The sequence below is a fragment of the Nymphalis io genome, chromosome 21, assembly GCF_905147045.1.
Source record: "Nymphalis io chromosome 21, ilAglIoxx1.1, whole genome shotgun sequence".
Lineage (NCBI taxonomy): Eukaryota > Metazoa > Arthropoda > Insecta > Lepidoptera > Nymphalidae > Nymphalis > Nymphalis io.
Window position 1 is genome coordinate 4798657 of NC_065908.1, and position 22950 is coordinate 4821606.

Genomic DNA, 22950 nt, shown 5'->3' on the forward strand with positions numbered 1-22950 from the left:
GTAATTAAATCTACGAAACATTATGACTGATTTGATCGCTGAAAATAAACCTCAATATTTGCATTTATAGTACAACCCTGTGACCTTGAGACCGTTATTAGATGTCTGGCTTAAACAAGATTGCAGTTCTTTTTTTAAAATTTATTTATAATAAATGGGGAAGGGCATACGCTCCACCTGGTGGTAAGTAATTAGCACCATACACCAATCTTAGAAAGTGAGATGTCATGTCATTGTGCTCTAATAACCCTGGCTCATTTACACTTCAACCTGGAACAGAACAATGTTAAGTAGTATTCTTAGGATTGAGTAATGATTAAGTGGTACCCACTTAGATGCGCTTGCACAAACTTCTACCACCAATTAAAAGGTTTTTCTGCTATATTACGCAATCTTAAGTTAATTATGGTACTCGTTTGAGCATGTAACGGTTTTATACCCTGCAAAGGTTCACAAGCTTATTTTTGTCTCAAAAGCCAGTTAAAAGTTATAACCAGTACGTTCGTTAAAAGTTTCTAAATGTGTTTCAAATTGATCGAATGTTCGATCGAGATAATATGAATAAATAATGTATTGACTTTGATGCCAGTTATTAATGAACAAAAAAGAACAAAAATTACATGAAAACTACCTACTATTCCGGTGTATGTTTGTTACCTCAGAACTCTATAATTTATTAACCGGTACTGAATTTTTTTTTTGTTTTGGGCCCTTCCGTACTTCCCGTTTGGTTCTTTAAATTTGAAGAAAAAGTATCCCTAACGGTTACAAATTACGGATATTTTTTTAGTCCGTTTTGTTTTTAAAAAAGATAATTATTTCAAGCCTTTGCACATAATTAAAATACAATTTAAAAACAAATTTAAATAAAATTTTCGTTTATTTGTATTAATTGTAATTTCGGGTTCATTCCCCATTTTTAATTGTTTCGTGAAACAACATGCGTGAAATGGAATTAATGAAACGTCACAGCACCAAGGCTTCGAGAAATACATTACATTAATTTATTTTTCTTAATTAAACAAATTTAATAATACTTATAGTAATTATCACAGTTCCGTTCTTGTATTACATATATTGTAAAATTCTTTTTCAGGTAGTAAGAACTCGTTGGTGATCTCCTTGAACTTGTCCAAACTACAATGACAGCTCGATTCGCAGCCAGTGATGTGTAGTGATTGCGCAGTTGATTCACCAGCTCTGGGTAAATAAATTGCCTGAAATACGCAGAATATATTTTGTTAAATGTTTAATAGTACAAATGCTACATACACAGATAAATGTACGGAAATAAATATTAAATAGGCTTCTACACATTGCCATGTTCAGATAATTACTTCACATATACATTGTGCAATATCATTGAAACAGAAGACCTGAGTAGTTATAAAGCAGTTTACGTTTATTGCTTACATAAATCAAACAATTCTTTATTTAAACTCTCCAGGTACTTTTAAATCATTTAAAAACATAATATTAAATGTAACGGTACCAAAATACAAAAAACATAAAGAGGAACTGATAAGAAACCTCATTTATTAATGATTTTTTATCACAGAATAAATTGTCAATGTAATCATTTAAAAACGTCATCTGTTCAGTGTATCTTAAGTAAATATAAAATAAAATTTTTAAAATATATTTCTCGAATATACCAATCGTATTCATCTTTACAATTTATATGGCTTTGAGGTAAAGGAAAATGTTTTGAGAAATATCATGAGACACACATATATTTCGTGAGCTCCGTCAAAACTACGTGGGAGCTGTACAAATCCTTCTTATTAATAAGACTTAACTGTTTAGTAGCTCTGGTGGCTAGTTCAAATTGTTGCAGATCCTAAGATACTGGATTTAAACCTCAGGTTGATTCATTAAAACGTTAATTTCAGTCTCATGAAATGGACAGTATTTACACTCCAATGCCTCGGGAAGTACATAAGGTTACAGGTCCTAGGCCTGAAGTCAGTCCGGTTTGGTCTGATTTGCCGTCCCATAGGATTATGACTTTGAGAAAATAGAGAGTAAACTTGTGTTTGGATAACACACTTGTGCACTATAATATTTCCCGCGCAGTTAATTTCTCCCGTAATGGCCGCTATGGTCATAATTGGATAGGAGATTATCATTAATAAGACTTCTTATAAGAATAATATCTGTAGGAGAGATAATTGCAATAACTTACCACAACAGTGAAATCTCCGTTGCTTTTGGATCGGTATAGCTCTAAACCAAATAAGGAGCCATATTCAGGGTTGCTCTGCTCGTGTCTGATAACCCTGGTCACCTCCATCATGGAGCCGATGTTGAAGTCGTGGGCAGAAAACATGCGGAACCGCTTCTTGACAGGCTTCCCTGATGATATGTCTGATGCGGCTTGTATGAAATTGTTTAGGATAACCCCTGGAAAACGTATAATCGTAATACTTGATGATGAGCAAAGAAAATTGGAAAAATATTATCAGACCTAAGTATTTTATTCAATATTTTAAATATGTGCTATTTGTTGTTTTTTTTTAAGTCGAGCTATTTTATAAGAACAAATTCGTATATCTTCGATTGTGAAATATTAGAATTTCGATATTGAATATGTTGGTTTTCACCGTTTCTTGAATGAGATGCGAAGTGCTTTCTTAAGGAATAGTACTGGAAACACATTTTAACATTTAATTTAGTAAGTTTATTATTACATATGTACACAAAAAGTAACATTGTCTGTCAGTCCTTCAAATCGATTCATTCTCTATAAAACATAACCGATTATGTTTTAATTCATATGATAATATTGTTAGTGTAATATGTTTAACTTAAAATTATGTCATAGATTTGGCGCATAATATTTGCTGATTTTGAATTTCGTTCGGTGCGCATATTTCTAAGTGCAATTAATATTTTTAATTAGATGTAATTTTGTTAAACAAAATGTAATCATTGTGGTGTGTAAAGGCAAAACGACGGGCGAAGCCTCGGCTGAAGTTATTTCATAAACATAATTCCTTTTTCATTAAAGTTAATGGATGTATCCATGTGACACGTATTACGATCTTATCTTTTCATTTTCTTTAGGTTTTCTTCAAATATATTAAAATATATTTCGTATATATATTTTTGGGGCAGTACCAGTCTTATAATTTATATTTTTGTCACCGTAAAGTATTAGATAAATATACAGTACAGTTTTTGATCTGCAATCTCTGGTTAAGATTCACATGTGAGCGATGACCCTATTGTAAGTACAAATAGTATAAATCTCGGCTCTGATTCATTTATTCTTTTTATTGCAATTAATAGTCGCCTACTTATCTTCATTTACTGAGAAGTCGTCACACAGTCTATGCCGACAAATTGATTAATATACAGATAAATCAGCGTGGAGACGTTTTTGCGTTCGAAATTGTAGTGTAATACATACAATGATAAAAACCGAAATGAACCAGTTTATATTAACTATAATATATAGTTTAACATTTCATAATGAAACATATGAGGAAAATCAAAATTTACGGCGCAAAACTCTGTCAATATTTATTTATTTAATTCATAAATAAATATTCACAAGTTTTATTATAATAAATATTATTTAAGTAAAATAAACATATTTATACACATATATATTATTCACTGACATCCGACATGGAGCTTTTGGAGTCTTCGCCTAATTTATTGATGTCGAAAGCCAAATCTTTTTCCCAATCAGATAATATTAATCGTGCAGTCCACTATATTTGACTTAATATTTTTAAAACTAATATAAAAAATATTATGTTTTGCATAAATTCTTAGTGTTTTAATATTTATTAAGCGCTATATTAATGTCTATACTGATATGACAAACAAGTGGATACTTTATTTTTACGATATTATTCGCTACAAGAACCTACAAAATTTGAATTTAAAGTAAACAAAGTGGCAATTTTATATTTTTTTTATAATGTTTTAATAATCGAATCGATAATCAATATGTTATGTTGCCGCAGTCATTAGTTCCATCTGTCAAGAAGTAATTCCAAAAGGACAATTACGTCACACAAATTGTGTCAATGTCAGTTGGCATTTTTTTCTGTCATGTCAATTTCAAACAGATGTCGAATTATCATAATTTTGTAACAAGCATTGTCTTACGTGAAGAATGTTGTTTCTATATGATATTTTATTTCTTTACTGCTGGTTCACTATTGAGGATAATTCTAACAAAAAAACTATCGTTACACAAATCTCGCTGCGCTATATAGTATGTAATAGTATTTTAATACTATTACGTAATAAAGGCATAAACTTGTATTTAGTAGAAATATTTTTAACATCGTACGATAAGTATGCTTCTCTAAAATATGTGTGAGTAAAACACTGTAGGTACTGCTCCTTGGCTACCTGATATTGAAAAACTCATGACTTAAAGAGATAATAGCACACATTACATATCGACGTGACCCGAATGACGATAATTTGTATGTTTACAAAACACAAATCAAAATGCAAAAAAATTATTTCAGCTGTAAAACGCAAGTGCATTTTTTAATAAAAAGGTTGCATTATTTTCTGTCTTGCTGACATTAGGATTGGTAATGAATTCTTCTACTTTTAAATGTTACATTAAGTTTATTCCTCTCTCAGTACCTCAAAGGTTATCCTCAAAGTCTACTTTGTAATTAATTATCTAGTTAAGTTTATTCGTTGTGTAAAAATATTTACAATAATAACAACATTTAATAGGGTAGGCTGTTCGATAGCAAACTATTAAATGAAAAAGAGACATTCCACTCACCTTGACGGACTGTAATTATAAGATGCCGAGAGATAAAATGCTGTAGTAAGACACTTAAAATGAGATATTTATTTGAATAAGCTGACTTGAAAGAAAATGTTATTGCGTATAAAGAAAGGTTTAGTAAGTCTTACCGCCACCGATTTTCTTCATCTCGTCGTATCTAAAGTACAGCCTGTACGCAAGTCTCGCTGCCTCTCCTAATTTTGGCAGTAAGGGTTTTGCCCATTCAGGAATGTCTAGACCTAGGCTTACCTGTAATAAAATATTATTATAAGTTGAAAACTTTGTATAACTTTATTCCCTTGTTGAAATATATTTTGTATTTAAATATAAACCTTAATTGTAATATATTTATTTATACATATTTGAAAGGCATGTTTATATTAAATTTGATTATTTAACAACTCGATTTGATATTTTCATATTTTTAACAAGATTAATTAAAAAATAGTGAAATATATTTTAACCCGTCTCGTCTTTGCACGGACAGAGTTAATGTATATAGCAGGTCTATGTATAAAGTTTATATTGTAGTTATGTGGGTAACTCTATTGGTTAACGCGACGCACGCTAGTAACTCTCTAAGATTTGCACAAAACCTTAACGAATTAAACGTTCCTCATAAATCACTCCGTCCATTTTAGAAAACCATATGAAAAAACGTATAGAAGTTTGAGATTATCGCATAAAAATAAATGTTTGTCTTTGTTTCAGGTTAATAATAGAACACCTATGCAAGGTTTTTCTCGTTTCATATAAAATTCAAGTAATTAGTAGTATATTGTTTAACTCAAATACACATTTACACACAAAATTATTGCAAATTATTATCTAGTGTTTTAATTGTGTGAAATTCATCTCGCTCTCAGAACTGGAGCAGCTTAGTGAAATACGCTCTTATTCGAGGACTTAAAAGGAGTGGAGGAAAGACCCGACATTTAATTTTTCAGGCTGTTTTTACTTTTAATGAGAAAGAAATGACACGGCGTAAATTAATCCAACCAAGTAAAAACTTAGACGAGAAGTTTTACAAATCTAAATGGACATATTTCAATCTTTTGGAGTTTAAAAAAAACAGCTTGAATCATTCATTTGAACGATAAATATGTATCTAGCGGTAATTGAACCTACAATAAAAGCAGTAGTGTTATTCTGTAAGAACCCACTTTGTATATTACTCGTAAACCGAATAACAGTGATACGCAATTGTGTTGCGTGTGTACAGGACGCACGCACTATTTATAATTATTGTATTCTATTAAAAAATATTGTAGTTAATGTTTAACGGCCACCAAATGATGTAGAAGTTAATCCTGATCCCTTGGGCTATTGTCCTAATACAATCTGTACGCTTAATTGGAGAGGTAAATAAAAATATAAGTACGTAATTCCTTTAAAAAAACAGGCATTGCTATTAGTCTAAAAGACTATATCAATTTCTAAATAATTACGATCATTTACTTACGGAATAGCTTTATAGTTTAAACCATTATCAACATTAAATGTTACGGCTTACCTTATTTATTATTTCGGGCTATTTATTATTCGTTTCCTATAATGTCAAAATAAAGTATCGACAAAACAATGTATCCTTAAATGTTATAAATATTAAAGACAATGTCGCGTATCTCAATGATTTCGAAAAAGTTATAATTATACCTGACTCTTGAATAAATCGAAGAGCGTTTCATACAAAAGTGGATCCTCTGTGAAGTTACGTCCAGTTTCCTTCTTCACTATCGTCGCCAGATCTTTAAATTGCTGAAACTCTTGGTTAATTGCTTCATCTTTAGCTTGCTTCATCAGCTCATTAAAACGGTCACAGTTTGAGTAATAACGCAGCTGGAAAAAAAAAGTTGTAACTGTATGCTGCAGTGGAACATTTCTAGGTTGATTTATATGTGCTACAATGACAAATAGCTTTCTATTGCGAATATATCGAAAGACGTGTCGGTTTTTCATTGCAGAAGTAACCAATAATCTGGCAGTACAAAAGTACAAAGGCACTAAAAGTCTTAAATAAGAATTATTCAATTCAAATTAAAGTGTTAAGAAAAACATCATTTGAATTACATAATCAGTTATCGGTGCATTCATTTTGTCGTATTAAAATATATTCTTCATTATTATACAAACTGATATCTTCATTAAAGTTCAAGTTTATGTTTCAATTTTAATAACTAATTAATGATATCAAATTCAAAACGTCAAACGTGTTTTTAAAATAATCATTGGGTTATATAACTAACCATTGATAACTTATTTGCGCAACAAAAGTATATCCGGTAACTTGAAGATTATCATTTCGTTCTAACTAATTTTCTTATTCAATTAATTTCACCTTTTTCATCATATTTATTATTTAGAAATTAATATTTCTATATTATCATAATTATTACAAAACCTTACAAATGGTTAAACTGATTCGGTTAAAGATATTTAATTGTGTTCTCTCTTTCGTCTAATACAAACAAATAACCCATACCTAATGATATTGAATTAAACTTGTAGTTCTTTAGATTTTTACATTAATATATAATGTAAAATAAAAAAACATATATATAATGTAAATAAAAAAACATAACTTACATAGTCTTCAGACAGCGGAACTGCAGTGTAAGGAACTGGTTGCCAAATTTTTCCCAGACCCTCGTCCCATTGTTGGTCAACTTCTGGTGGGTATAAAGCAGCCATAGCCATTTGAGCAGTCATCTTTGTCCTCTCCTTATCAGTACTTCTTAAAGCTATCTCATCTTGAAGATAAAGGCCAGACAACAGGCCGTAACCTTGAGCACCGTATCTTTGCCGAATAAATTTACCAATTTGGAACGCTCTTCGTTTACCAGTCTGGAATTTCATGTTTATAAGTTTACTAAAGATCCCAATTTGTGTCGGAAAATATTTGAATAGGATTGCGTTGTTTCGTCAAAAGGAAACAGTCACGATTGGATTCGAAATTGGCTACTGGCTACTACTGAGGACAAAAAAATATTTTCTAACAGTAATTTTATGGACAAAATCGACAATAATTTTATTAAATAGGCTCATAAAATTGCTTAACGGTATTGAATTAAAAGTAAAGCTACTAAGTTATAACGAATATTTTTTTCGAAATAATAATCAGATAAGACCAGGTAGTTATTAGAGGCACAATAAGACGCGGGTTCCAACTATATTAAAAAAAGACAAAAAAAATCGCGTGAAATAAGTGTCGTTTATTTACATTTTAAATACAAATAGGTTCTTCGGGTGATATATTAATTAAGTAACATATGTAAAGGAATCTTGAACTATAATATTATATTATATAATATACTAGTACAATATCCCTCAGGACACGTGAGAATTATTTAAGCAAAGCCATGTTTAATTTTGTTTTGTTTCAAAATTCTTACAATATGGAAAATTTTCTATATAGACGCACATTGCAGAGCGATACCACAATTTCGGCTTAAACATTTTTATCTGTATAATTGCGAATTAAAATTATTCTGTAAGTTATTTTCCACAATAGTCAATGTCCCAACGCTGAACAAAAGAGTTATCTCCTCTCGGTGAGTTGGTACATACGAGTATGTGGTAGAATGTCGGCCGGCGCATGAAAATTTAGTGGTAATTGATCTCTCAAAAAAATCACCATTTTTCATATAATATAAGAAGTTTTCATATGTGATTGATAAATATCGTTAAAATATAAAAAAAATTATTCAAATTATATTTGTCTCATTCTAACAAATTCAAAATAATCATAAGAGTGAAGAGAGTCGTACAATAATGAGTCTAAAGACATTAATTAAAATGAAAATATAAGTGTATCAATTATTGTAAATCCGAAAATATGTTTGATTATTACGATTTTACGTCTTAACTATGTATACATATAACTTTAATAACCTACCATTTTCACCAGACAAATATGATAAAAAGAAATGTATACTGTGATAAAATCTTGTATATTGAAAAAAAATTCTCACACTTCATAGAAATGATTGAAAACAAGAAATAAATTTATTTAAAAAGTTTTAAAACAATCAAGTTATTTAGTTTAAAAAAAAACTCTCGAAATTCAAAATAGCGACTAACATAATAGCAAAATCTGGTCGCCATTTTGATTTGTGTTAACCACTGGCGTAATGGTGTAACAGAAAAAAAATATTATTAGATATTTGAAACAATCCATCGATATTATTGTAAAGACTTCGCAACAAAATTGCCGAAGAACCGATAAAAAGCCGTTTCTTGTTTCTTAATGTCTATTTTATAAAATTAAGGAAATATACATATATGTATATAACAATGGTTTCCTTTGAGTTTTTTAATATAATATATACTATCAGTGCTTAAGGCAATTCATACAGAGGAGTGGGGCAAGACGACGTGACATGGGACTACCAAACATCACACAATCGACTTTTAAAATTACAGAGTATTTTTACTAAATACCCATTTTGTACGTGACTATATTTTTGTTATGTTCTCCTAACGAACATTATATAATATTATATTTATCAATAAATGCTCTACAAAAAATGTTTTTAACGAAAAAATACAATATATAATACCAGCTAAAAGTAAACCAAATCAAATAAAATTTACGACGATATTGATTTATTTAACTTGAAATAAAAGTATAATACGTATAGCCTGTTCGCCTAGTAGATAATACGTGTACATTTTAGCCGAATTTAGTATGTCAATATATTATTAATTAAATACGGCCAAGAATTTTTATGTGCTTCATTTGTTTTTTTATCGTGGCAGTCGGCAATGGTAAACATGAGTTTCTTCCATCAGTGTAACCACCAACCTACACTGGTGCAGCGTAGTAAAATAAGCTCTAAACTTTAGCAGGAGAAGCCTAACGAGAAACTTACGAGGAGAATAAGCTTTTGTCCAGCTGCGAGACATTTACGGGCTATTACATAAAAAGAAGTAGGTATGTAAAGCTTTCACTATTATGACGTCAATGATACTCTTATTAAGATTATAATTTTTTATACAATATGTTTGGGGCACCTGATGGTAAGTGGCCACCATCGCCCACAAATATTGGCGCCGTTAGAAATATTATCCCTTCTTTACGTCGCTAATGAGCCACCAGCTGTGAGAGCTAAGATATTAAGCCCCTTGTGCCTGCAATGCAGTAATGTAATCAATAATTTCGTACTTACATTTGTCAGTCCCTCTACACCTTCGATGTATGTTAAATTCAACAATTTGTCCTTTTGGTCCGATAGAGACAGCTCATCTAGATCTGGTGTTCTTTCACCATGGCGGTTGACCTGCAAATATAAAATAATTATATATATACTCTAAATTAATTAAAGTAACCTAGTAGATTTTTTAAATAAGGATAGTGGATTTTCTTAATAAACTGAGATGTTGTGTTCCTTGAGCCTATGTCACTGATTCACACATTCTACAAACCGGAATACTACAATACTAAGAAATGATTTTTGGCGGTAAAAAACATGATGAGTTGACATACTTGCACAAAGCCTTACCACTAAGTACTAGGGTCACTTTAGGCAATATTCTTAAAATGCTATAGTTATATATTATAGTCAAAGTCACATATCACTTTCTGATACTTCACGATCACGTTTTTGCGGTGATATCAGTTAGTATATGTTATAAGAGAATAACTCTACATTTCTAATCATTATTAATATCAAATGATATGGTTTCACATAGATGGTAATCTTTACCGTCATTCAAAATCAAGTCGAGCAATTCACAAAAAATAATTCAGGTGACACCAGAACCTTTAATAATAATGTTATGAACACTTACTCGTTAGCTCGTATAGTATTCCAACAATTTCAACTAATCAATTGAGCTGAAATCTTGCTCAAAATTCTGGTGCTGATGGTAATAAAAAATAGAATGCTAAATTGTATATGTATTTAGTAAAATTGAGATACTACGGGCAAAGATTACTTTTGATCCCGGAAAAATGCTTCGGGAACTCACGAACAAACAGTTGTTACAAATGATATGAATTAACTTACCACAAAAGCCATCACCATTTCTCTGTTACCGGTAAAGTCGGTAATAGCACTGCTGCTAATCAGGTCGAACTGCAACATGGCTATTATGAGGTACCAGAACATTTTCTGTAACAAAATATAAATATAAGCTCGTAAACATTATATGCTACGTTTACTTTTTTTTAATGATTGCATTTAAAAACTGCAATATCATCACTTTATAGTACTACTACTATAAAGTGATTTATTGTGGACCATAATGACTTCTTAAAACATGCCAAACAGGCTAAGTCCAAAAAAACTCAAAGATGGTGGAGCCGCGAATGCAGATTATCGATAATTATGACTTAATAATTCATTGAAATGAATTATATTTTTATTACTGTCAGCTTATTTATCTCTAAGCTTTATTTATGAAAGGTATATTCAGCCTTCAAAGCGTAAGAACATATAAAAACCTCTCACTGGATGTTATATATACATATACTCGTATATTTATATATTTTGTTATGTACCGTCTTTTTTCAATATGAGCAAAATTCGTAGTAGTTTCCATATAATTTGAATTTTAATTAATATTTTTTGTCATTTGGACAGTTTTACATTTTACTTGATAAATGAACGGTTCTTGTTGTTTTAATTAGTTTAGTGCCCTAAGTGTTAAAGAAAATAATTTGTCAATTTTGCATCTAAGGCGAGAAAGTTTAAGTGACTTTATCAGAACGATAAATTATTTTGCAGGAAATAAAATCGACAGATAAATAATAATAATACTTTCGTGAAACTGTCATGAAATTTCTATATCTAGCTTGAGTGTAAATGTCCCGTTTTTTACAACTTGGGACCTTTATAAGAATATTAGCATATAAAAAATAGTAAAATTGAAGGCGTGCAGATTTTGATTTTTTTTAATTTTAAAATTTCAATATAGGGGGGGGGGGGATATTGAACTTTAAAATTGTTAAAAATATTAAATTATGATTATGTTCCTGAATATCTACAAACTTTTTTATAAAGTTATTAAATGTCTGCAAACCAGACTTCTGATAAGTTAAACTAAGGATCCCGCTCTAATCACGTGCTGTATCTTTGACCTATCTATCTCTTCTTCTGTAATATAACTGATTGTTTTGTTTTTGCTTAAATTATAAGATAAATGTGACGCGCTTTTGACCGCTATTATCTTTGAATACAACAGATTGTTAAGAATATCTATAATTCGTCAAACTGACATACTTATTAACAATAGATACGGTATACATCCTAAATTGTTTGTATCGTAAATAATGACTTATATAAATAATTCTTTAACAATATTTACACACATATTTATATATTTAGGTACAGATAGTGCGGAGACTAAGATAATTTTTTTACCGATGCCGACATTTCCGCGTGACGCGTAATTGAGGGGACATTTAATTTAATGTTTATGTTTTGTGTTTGTATGTTTTAAATTGTGTTAATATATTTTGTGTTAACAGACAACAGGTAGTCAATATAATTTTACTGTTGCTTGCACAAAGCTCGTCTGGGTAGGTACCACTCACTCATCAGATGTTCTACCGCCAAATAGCAGTACTTGGTATTGTAGTGTTCCGGTTTGATTTTTCACAGAATTAACTGTACTTATATACTATCATATACTATCGTTATTGACTCTTAAAATAATAAACCGCTTTTCTTTTAAAATCAATATATTTTCGGTCTAAGTAAATAAATTTATGCTTTCATAAAAAAACATTACACCCAGTCTTATTGCCTCTACTGGTTACAGGTGGGCTGGTTGTCTGGTTAATTTTTCGCTCAGAGAATCGGAATCGCGATTCAAAGAGGAAATAAATTAAAATTTAATTTTCTTCAAAATGGATCCGAAACTTAAGCATTCTCTATTGGTTGTAGTTTTGATATCCATCCATACCAATTTAATAATTTTACCTTAATTTCTTTATTTCAATTAATTATTTGGAAACTTTAATATAATTTACATTTCACATACCAAGTAATTATTAGATCATGATAAAAAGTCGAAATTGGTTCAGTAATATCAGTTACTAGGAAATGTATACGTTTGAGGAAGGTCGATGGAAAGTCGAATTCACATCTATAAAGGTACCTACTATAAAATAACTTGCAGAAATATTTTCCTTGTCAATCTTGTATTGAGTAAAATTTATGTATTTTTATACGTATTGCAACCATTTGTATAAATTTATGATCTTGTGTCTGTGATTCCGTTCGCGAGATAGAGTTGCATTATTCTGCTCGTTTTCATGGAATTATATTTTTAAAATATTATTATTATATATTCTATATTGATTCATATAATTTTTAAATAATATGTGAGCCTAATACAATTAATTGTTTTTAAAATCACGTTAATTCATAATTATTATGAAATTCACATTTCGTCTTATGTTTTAATATACTTACGATGTAAGAAGATTCCGTTTGGATTTAACAATATATAAATATTTAATATGAGTATATAAATTTTGTATTTGACAAAATAGTGATAAGAGAACCACCACATCGACTACTCATCAAACCGGTTTCAAGCGACTTTGTTTTAATTTAATTAATATTCAGATGTTCCTGCATATTAATTATTTATTATTTATAATTAATTTATGTTAAAATTTTTAGTCTTATTTTCTGCTTTTCTGGAAACATTAGTATTTCTTTCTTGATTAGGCTAAAGTGCAAGCTGTTTAACAATGTTTTTACAATATACTATAAAGTTTGCCTACCACACAAATTATTGAATTGGTGAGTGATAATTGTATGTGAAAAACACTGAGTTTACTACGCGTTATAATTGGTAGTTTAATCTCAATCTTTGTATGTTTAGATGATAATATTTATTTATAAACAGTCTTTAAGTTTAGACATACGTTCAAAATTTTCTTAAGAACTTGCATACTTTCGTTTCAATATTTCTCACAATCGGTTTCTTTATGATACAAGAACGGGTTTTATTCATATATTTAGTGAATGTTTTTGCGAATTGTTGTTATGGATTACAATATATTCCAATCGTGTTGTAAGTCGCTTTGTTCAAAGAGAAAGGACTTGGACCGTGATTCACATATTGGTGGCGTAAGACTTGTTCTGACAAAAGACCGGAGCTAATCTTAAAGGACGAGGTCTTATTTTAGACCTTTTATATCATACAACAATGATTTAGACTCTCTTTTTTTTTTTATAGAATAGGAAGGCGGACGAGCATATGGGCCACCTGATGGTAAGTGGTCACCAACGCTCTTAGACATTAGCATTGTAAGAAATGTCAACCATCGCTTACATATCCAATGCGCCACCAACCTTGGGAACTAAGATTTTATGTCCCTTGTGATTAGTTATTTCAATTATATTCTCTAACGTATTATAATAATAAATTGCATGGAGATAAGGTAAATTAGACAAGTGATTAATTAAAAATAAATGCATCTTTTTTTTCCAGTTTCCAAATTGATTATTTAATAGTACAAATCGATAATAAAAATAATTATTATACAAATTCTTAAAAGCGTTCCCAATTTGAATTGTAAGTTCGATTCTCTGGACCGAAACTTAATCAGTCCTCCAATGCCAAATTGTCCCCATAAGAGTATATTTGGATTTCTAATAAAAAAAAACTGCCAAATAACGATCACAGTCTCTCATCTCTTGATAAAACTTATTGCAAAATTTTAAGGACGGAAACAATACCGTTTATATACCAAATATTTTAAAGTATGCATTTACTTATATCCTTTTTTCTTAAAATTATTTGTAATGGATGATTAATTTTATGCCTCAACGTTATGAGACAAACGACAAAAAATATTTAGAAAATGAAAATAAATAACGGGAACCATTAAATTCCTTAGAATTAACCTTATATAATAAGTTAGTATAAATAGAAAAAAAATATAGAATAAGATTAAGTTTATCAACGTGGCAACAAAAAACTTTGATTAACAAATACACCAGGAACAGGGAAATGATAAGATCGACCTTTACTATCAAGGATGTACGAACGAGACGAACAGATTAAAATTGGTTAAAAAATAGGGCATTGACCTGACCTAAACTTATTTTACTTGGTCAAACTGTTAATTTGCAAATGATAAATAAATGATAACGGAATTTGTGAATGTAATGCTAAAATTTTAGGACTTTAAAATAGGTTTTATAATATTCACGTTGTGTTTGGTGTCACGTAAGTGTTTGGTATCTTCTGCTTTATAAAATAGTATTTTTAAGGATTCATTGGTGATCATGCCCATATAACAGTTGGGACTGCGATGTTTTTAAATACGAGTATTTTACTTGGTGGTAGCTTGTGTATGCCCATCTGGGTTTCTGGGTAGTTATCAGATATTTTACCGTCATAGAGCAATAAGTATTGTTGTGTTCCAGTTTGAAGGATTAGTGAACTAATGTAACTACAGGCTCATGGGTCTTAACATCTTAGTTCCCAAGATTGGTAGCGCATTGGTGACATAAGGAGTGGTAAAAATACTAGATCACTGAATTGATACACAGAAGGTATTATAAAGCACAAGTATTTGCAGGAATAATCCGATTGGTCGGCAATCCGTGGGTAATCAGGATTACCAGCAAAAGCCCGAGCTACTTCTGATAATATCTTGGAAAAAAATAGCTTCTTATTCCCCCGTCCATTGAATGGAACCAGTCCAGCCGTATAAACTAGCTTCTGGGCCAATAGAAATGTTAATAAACCTCTTATTCTAATAAACAATTACCATACTTAATATTACAGTTTGTTATAATCAGTTCGTCTACAAGAGTCGTGTATGTCAAACGGTTATTGCTCTGTTTAAAAATTACTAACCGGTTAGATCTGGAGTAAAATGAAAAGACCCTGATAAATATCAACGGTGATCAGCTAATACTCGCAATTAATAAACCAGTTTTAGGCGGTTTTTATATTTCGATGCGGAATTGATACCTAAAACTTTTTTTTTAATGTACTCTCGTTATTCTTTTAATAATTAAAATAATAATATAAATGTAAGAATGTAACCGCAATAAATGTTGTGACTATCTTAAAAGATAAAATATTGAAAACAGGACATCACACACATAGGATAATTGTTTAACTGCTCTACCGATCATCATGAAATTCTACATAATCATTTTCAGGGGTACAGAAAAGGATATAAGGTACCTAACACCTCCCCTAACATGCGGGCGAAGCCGCGGGCGGATCTAGCATTTCTTAATTATAATATCACACAATCACTATGTTTGAAAACTTGGCCAAATTATATAGCAATTTTGTTATTTAATTTTTTTTTACTTTAATGATCGTTAAAATTTCATTAAAATGTCAAATTACATCTAACTCTAGGTAACTATTCCACATGATTCTGCGTCTCGTTGTTGTTCTTACTGTGTATATAATAATATAATATTTCTATGATGACTTGTCTAACGCATAAATCATTTTCAATTCGAGCTTATCCTGAGATTAGCGAAGAACAAACACACTCTTCAGCTTTATACATTAAATATAAACATAAAAGAAATGTCCAGACTGAAAGGCTATCAATGAAAAGCGAAGACCATTATCCAAAAAAAAAAATTTGGAGACCATATTATACAGACAAAATAAGAATAGAAACAAATACAGTTATTAAATAAACGTATTGCGCTGAAAATTTAATAATACTATTCTTTTTACTTTTTACGAACTGAGCCGCGTTGTATATTCTAAGTTGATGTATAAAACTATACTTAGGAAGTTTAAAAACTCATATTACTTACACTCTAGGTCTGGAAGAAATCTCTTATAAGAGATAGCCTTTCCTTCGTAACACATTTTTATCATGTAAAATATTCTTACGAACATGATGAGAACAATAAAATCAGTACATTTTATAAAACAGTGCGCTTCAGTCAGGCTGTTTCGCCGCGTCTGCCTGTCAGAACAGATTTTCATATAGTTTTCACCAATAGTTTGAGTGACTCATGAAAAAGGATTAAGTGTATTCACTAAAGGTTTTGTGTGGAATAGGAAGGCGGACGACCATATGGGCCACCTAATGGTAAGTGGTCACCAACGCCCATAGACATTGGCATTGTAAGAAATGTTAACCATCGCGTACATCACCAATGCACCACCAACCTTGGGAACTAAGATGTTATGTCCGTTGTGCCTGTAATTACACTGGCTCACTAACTCTTTAAACCGGAACACAACAACACCAAGTACTGCTGTTTTGCGCTAGAATATCTGATGAGTGTGTGGTACCTAGCCAGACGTGCTTGCACAAAGCTCTACCACCAGTGAAATATTGTTTGAAGTTGTCGGAAAAAGTAACTTAATAGTATATATATATATGTATTACGATATAAACATTTTATGTATACAATATACTAGATGTATATGTATAAATAGATAGATATGTAGGTAGTGTAAAATTCTTAATTCAATAACCAGAAACAGATGAAAACAGCTGTGTGAACATTATATCACATTGTCTTACTCCAATGATAATAACAACTCGAAGGCCAGTCCTACAGGAATTTATTTTATTTTGTATTTGAAACAACTCTTGCAACTAATGAAATATATTATGGTAACATGAAATTTAATTTAATCTTGTAAAATAACAATTTAAAATTCCTCGCTCGTGATTAAAGTATATTTTGATTTCGATTTATTAAATTGGACTTCAAATGTGGATTATTAGATGGGCCGGTTGGCGTGGTCGTTTGAATTAAGTTTCATATTATATTTCGGAGTAATTATTTTTACCCTTGATCTTTAGATATTTAATTAGTTCGATTGTATTTTTAATATAAGATATTATGTAGTTTCGTCTAAATATCAGGCTCAGATTAAAAAGTTTGCATGTCTGATTTTAAATATTTTTTCAGCCATTGGCATTGTAAGAAATATTAACCATCACTTATTATCATCGCCAAATGCGCCATTAACCTTTTTTTATCGCTAGAAAAACTCGTTACGCGTTTTCCCCACGGGAACAGTGGGGGGTATGTGGGGCTCGCCGGTGTCCAAGGCACCGCATGCGTCTCGAACATCGGAATACCCATTAAAAAACTAGCGGTACCCTTTCTGTCTTAGCGAGGAGCGCCATCTGATCGCTTTCGCCTATTATTGTGAAAGTATGCGCCACCAACCTTGGTGACCAAGCAAGATGTTATGTCCCTTGTGCCTGTACTTACACTGGCTCACTCACCATTAAAACCGGAACACAACAATACTAAGTATTGCTGCTTAGCAGAAGAATATCGGATAAGTGGGTGGTACACACCCAGACGGGTCTGTACAAAGCCCTACCACCAGGTAAATCCTTAATATGGTGCCAATATAACAGATTCTGAATTCTGGATTCAAGCATCGGTTTGCTCTTTAAAAGTTATATTGTTTTCCTAGAATATCTAAGTAACCGACTATAATTTGAATGCGGTACTGCTTATCCGCTCTTGCCTAGGAAAGCACTTTAAACTATTGATGCTGCGTTTTAACTCTCTCCGGTCGAGAACGTACAGAGAGTAGCTGTGTTTGTTTGTGTGTCACACTTTAGTATAATAAAATCCTTTGGGCATTTAGATATTCCCTGTTAAGAATGGCCACCGTGACATCACCCACAAAGTCTCAATACGGAAAATTGCTTCACACTAATAAATGGTTAGCGTGAAACAACAAACGGTCTCATCGTTTAGCCATTAATATTTAACACAATTGTTTCAAAATGTTACCTACTTTTAGTATTTCGAATACATTTACATCTTTAATTAATCGCATATATATTCTTCGTTTGTATCATGATAAGGATTTCGATAAATTAGTTTGTAATAAAAAAAAGATAAAAGATAGCTGAGGTAGATAATTTTATATTGAAAGGCATCGTGCACAAATAAAATAAATATGTTTATTCGGTACTGTTATCACCGCTGATAGACGATCGTCTATTTGATTAGCCTTTCAGTGAAAGTACTTATTCTGTAACAAACAAAGGCACTCGTTTTTCAACCCGATCGTGAAATGTTAAAGATAAATTATAACGGAATTACTAAACGTGAACAACACTGAAAATTTCTAACTTGTTGTTATTTTATATAGAAATGTTTGATACAGTCGGAGCGACATTGATTTCCCCTTACATGTGTCCTATTATATTAATTGAATGTCTTGTATGTGTCTTATTAAATAGAAACTATCGAGTTAATCTCATATGCTTTTTATATCTTTTTATTTATTTAGTTTCGCCTCAAACGTAGATATAAAATCGGCCAACGAGTTTTCAAACCAGCAAAGGTGTGAGTACTCCCTTCATTTCGCATTCGTAAAATATTGAAAGCTTACTGTGATAAGCTATTTTGGTGCTTGTATCCTTTAAATGTTATAATCATTAAAGTAATTGTTGCTTATCAATCTGTGACATTATGATCGCATCGTGCGAGTTTGTTCTTAAAGAAGAGCTCTATAGTTGTTGCTTTCATTAAAATAAATATTTCAAAAGTATAAAAAAATACCTAAATAATTTGATGTTTAGTTACAAATATTATAGTCATATATAATATTAGAATATTTAATTTAATTTTAAATATGATATGATATGTTTGTTTTTGTCATTTTTGATCGGTTGAAAATCCTTTTCTTTGAAAGAAAAACTATGCCAAACCCACAAATAAGACCCAAAACAAACGAGCCGATTAGGTTGTAGCCGTAACGTGCCAGAGAAATATACATACATAGGTGCAAATATATGAGGTATATACAAGAAACTGTCGAAAAGTATAACCCTCATTTAGGCCCCTAAAATTAAGTAAGCACAATAAAATATGTCTCATGGTGATACGCTATTTAGATCCGTTTATCATTCAAATACTATAATTATTGTAAGCAATGTCGCATATCAAATTTTAACATATCACTATCGAGTTCTACATCGAGCTTAGATTTTGTTCTTACAGAATAATTCCACTGCATCGTAAACGATCTTTACTGGGTCTTATTAAAAGGAATTACTTAGAAGACTTTCTGTGTATTTGTGTTGAGTGATGGCGAATGAGCTAGTGTAATGATAATAAAAGGGCCTTAAGCACCTATAGCCTTCTCTCGTTTTTAGGCTTTTCTTCAAACTCCTTAAGTTTGAAGCTTATTCCACCAATATGCTCGGATTGTTAAATGCTTTCTTCACCATCGAGCTCGAAATCAATTATAAAAACAAATGAAGCACATGAAAATTAAGTGATGAAACTATTTTTAGTTTGAAATGTAGATTCTACTGAGAAGAACCGGCTAAAAAAGCAGAAATTACTCTTTTAACAAATTAAATGAATACAATCAACTATGTTAGTATATACAACTATATTGTATATTCTGGTAATTGTGTAATGTGATTTTAATGATAGAGCTATTATTGTGATAATGTGATTTTAATTATGAAAGCAAAGACATATTTGCAAGAGGAAACCTATTTAGGCTATTTGACTTTATAATACAACATATATTTTCAACCATACGAATTGCTTAAGATTATTTTCGGCAAAACTTCTTTTCATAATAACAATACATATTTAAAAGGAAACTTGATTTGGAAATACATTCGTGATTTATTTTCTCGTGTTAAATCTGGTTCAACGACCATTCAAATGTGATCGTAATTTTTTTATATAAAAATCTATTAGCTCGTCTGACAATTAATAAATGAAAAGTTTTTATTAAATTAATATATTAAATATGAAATTGTTATAGTATAAAAATAACAATTAAATAAAATGTATAATAGTTAGGCGGACGGACAAATGGGTAAGTGGTCAGTCGTCAATGTCTTATAGACATTGGTCAGGTAAGAAATATTGGCACTGTATAACCGTTCCTCATATCGGCAATGCCCAAACCTTGGAAACTAAGATGCTATGTAGACTCACTTGCTCACTCACCCTTCAAACCGACCAACAATAATAAGTATTGCTGTTCAGCGGTAGAATATTTGATGGTATACCACCTAGTAAATCACAAGCCAATAAAGTATTTGATGACCGATTATCATATTCTATAAGTCACTGTTAATCAAAAATATATCACTATATATGTATATAACAATCACTTACTGTAATTCTTAATATGTTCACTGAGACAAAGTTTTTAAAATAATAATAATAAAGATAAACCGGTGTCAATATACCGCCGTCTGTTGTATTACTGCGGTCTGCGCGCGCGCCGCGACCTTTAAAACGCGAACCGTGAATATGAACTAGTTTATTTATTCTTACTCTACTCGTTTTGTTTTCGACAATTACTGTAATTGATTAAAATCAGTTTCACGTGTTTTTATTATTGTTATATATACCTAAATATATATTATTTAAATACAATCGTAGTACTTGTTTAGACCATGGATGTTTTATTATTCGAACCGGAGGTAGGTTTGATTATGTAATATAAAATTATACGGCCTTACTTATAAACGTCGCTTAGCGGGTGATTAGATAAACGTCGCAGCGTTAATAGCACAATCGTTTACGGACCGCCTAGCGATGTAAAAGTCACAGGGTCGTACCTGGCCCTTTGGGCTATTGTCGTCCGTCCTAACACAAGCTTTACGCTTAATTGGAGGGATGAATAGGAATGTTAGCAATTTCTTAAAAACGGGAATTGTTAATATAAAAAAATACAATGTCGTGTCTTTTTCTTTCGAATGTCAAATCGATAATGACAAAAATAGAGAAATCAGTCGATCGTTTATAAGGAAAACCATTATTCTTTAACCATTAAATTAGCTGTAAGTTTTCTTATATAAAGTAATGGATTTTATAAAAATCAATCTATATACTATAGTATTTCATCTTCTCAGCAGAAAAGTGTGTCTCACGAACATGACTGGCATTGGTTATGGTATCCACTTACCACAGATGAGCAAAATATGTATATCTTCGGCTGCCTTCCAATTACCGTTGTATCTACGAATTGCTTGCCAAGTAACAGACCCATATCATGTAGGCTGCTGAAGCGCCCCACAAATAAAATATTATGATAACACAAATAAAATAAACTTGCACTTAATTAAAATAAGCGCCTCGTATTGATCCTTTCTTATATAATAGTAAGAACTATTTTATTTAACAGTTTTAAAGTTGCAATTTGTCTGCCAAGAAAATAAATATCAAATCGCAACATTCAAATCTTGTCAGAAGAGCTCATGCCATTAACTACGCCGTTGCTTCCAATTGTATACAAATTGAATTAAGGGTTAACTCCTATCACTTATTAGTTGTGATAATGCAATTTTGGCTTTCCTATAACGTTATCCGGGAAGATGGAGAGTGGAACAAAATCGTCGAGGAGGGGTGATCGAGTAGGGGGTGGTGGAAAGAAGCAGTGGGCAGATCACCCGCCTGATCAGATGTCTTTAGACAAAGGACAATAGATGCACTTAGCATAGGCGTTATAGACCTCAGACAATCAAAAGCTTTTGGGGAATTCTGTCAAGTTACGAAGCTGACAACGTCCCATGCTTTGAAAAGTAAATCCCCCCTTGTGTGTTGGATCGCCATCCAATGGGACCATGAGAATCAAGGAATTGAAAATTAAATTATTTTTGCACACGAATTTAATAGATAAGAATAAGAATAATTCTATAATATTATCTTCATATAATAAAAACTTTAATTATTTCTAAGAATTTCATATGTGACAAAAAAGACACTGATGAGAGTAAGACGAAGTTCCAATGAACGATTCTGATAAAATATTAAGTTATTTTATTTAAAATAAGTAAAGAATTAAATAAATTGAAAAAGAATCACGGAATTTAATAATTTTGAGAACTATCGAAAAACTAAAATACATAAACATTTAATTAACTAGCTCCCTTTTTTCGACTGAAAGTATTTAAATTAATTTTTAGGTTTTTTTTTTATTTTAAACTTTTATTAACATATAAGGCAAGGTCGTAACTATATATCATTTATTTATATAATAAATGAATCACGTTGATTTTGTTTAATGGTACCTAACGCTTATAAAATTTATATATGTAGCCTTTTTACAACAATTTTGCAAGCCATAGAGCAAAATGTACATACAGTTGGGACCACTGTTGCCAATACATTGGACCGCAAACACAGACTATTAAATTTTGTATTACATATTTAAAACAATATTGAACTAATAGTTTAAACTAAATATAATAACTAAACAGTATA

At 30.9% G+C, this 22950-nt stretch overlaps 1 protein-coding gene across 1 annotated transcript; it reads right to left on the bottom strand.

Annotated features, from left to right (window-relative positions):
• Nucleotides 1-981: 981 nt before the first annotated feature.
• On the bottom strand, nucleotides 982-20963 carry LOC126776845 (venom acid phosphatase Acph-1-like). Its single transcript, XM_050499686.1, has 8 exons — nucleotides 20857-20963; nucleotides 10780-10884; nucleotides 9940-10050; nucleotides 7358-7615; nucleotides 6428-6610; nucleotides 4900-5020; nucleotides 2186-2403; nucleotides 982-1217 (listed from the first exon to the last, which is right to left on the bottom strand). Exons 2-8 carry the CDS (start codon nucleotides 10879-10881, stop codon nucleotides 1050-1052), a joined length of 1161 nt encoding a protein of 386 aa, XP_050355643.1. The 5' UTR covers nucleotides 10882-10884; nucleotides 20857-20963; the 3' UTR covers nucleotides 982-1049.
• Between the last annotated feature and the right edge of the window lie 1987 nt (nucleotides 20964-22950).

Bases quoted from the DNA above. Each gene is read 5' to 3' on its own strand.
- LOC126776845 (XM_050499686.1), bottom strand. From the start codon at position 10,881: ATGTTCTGGTACCTCATAATAGCCATGTTGCAGTTCGACCTGATTAGC. The intron at 6,611-7,357 runs GTAAGTTATGTT...TTTTTTTTCCAG, and splicing joins TTCCGCTGTCTGAAGACTAT to CTGCGTTATTACTCAAACTG. The intron at 1,218-2,185 runs GTAAGTTATTGC...TGCGTATTTCAG, and splicing joins ACGGAGATTTCACTGTTGTG to GCAATTTATTTACCCAGAGC.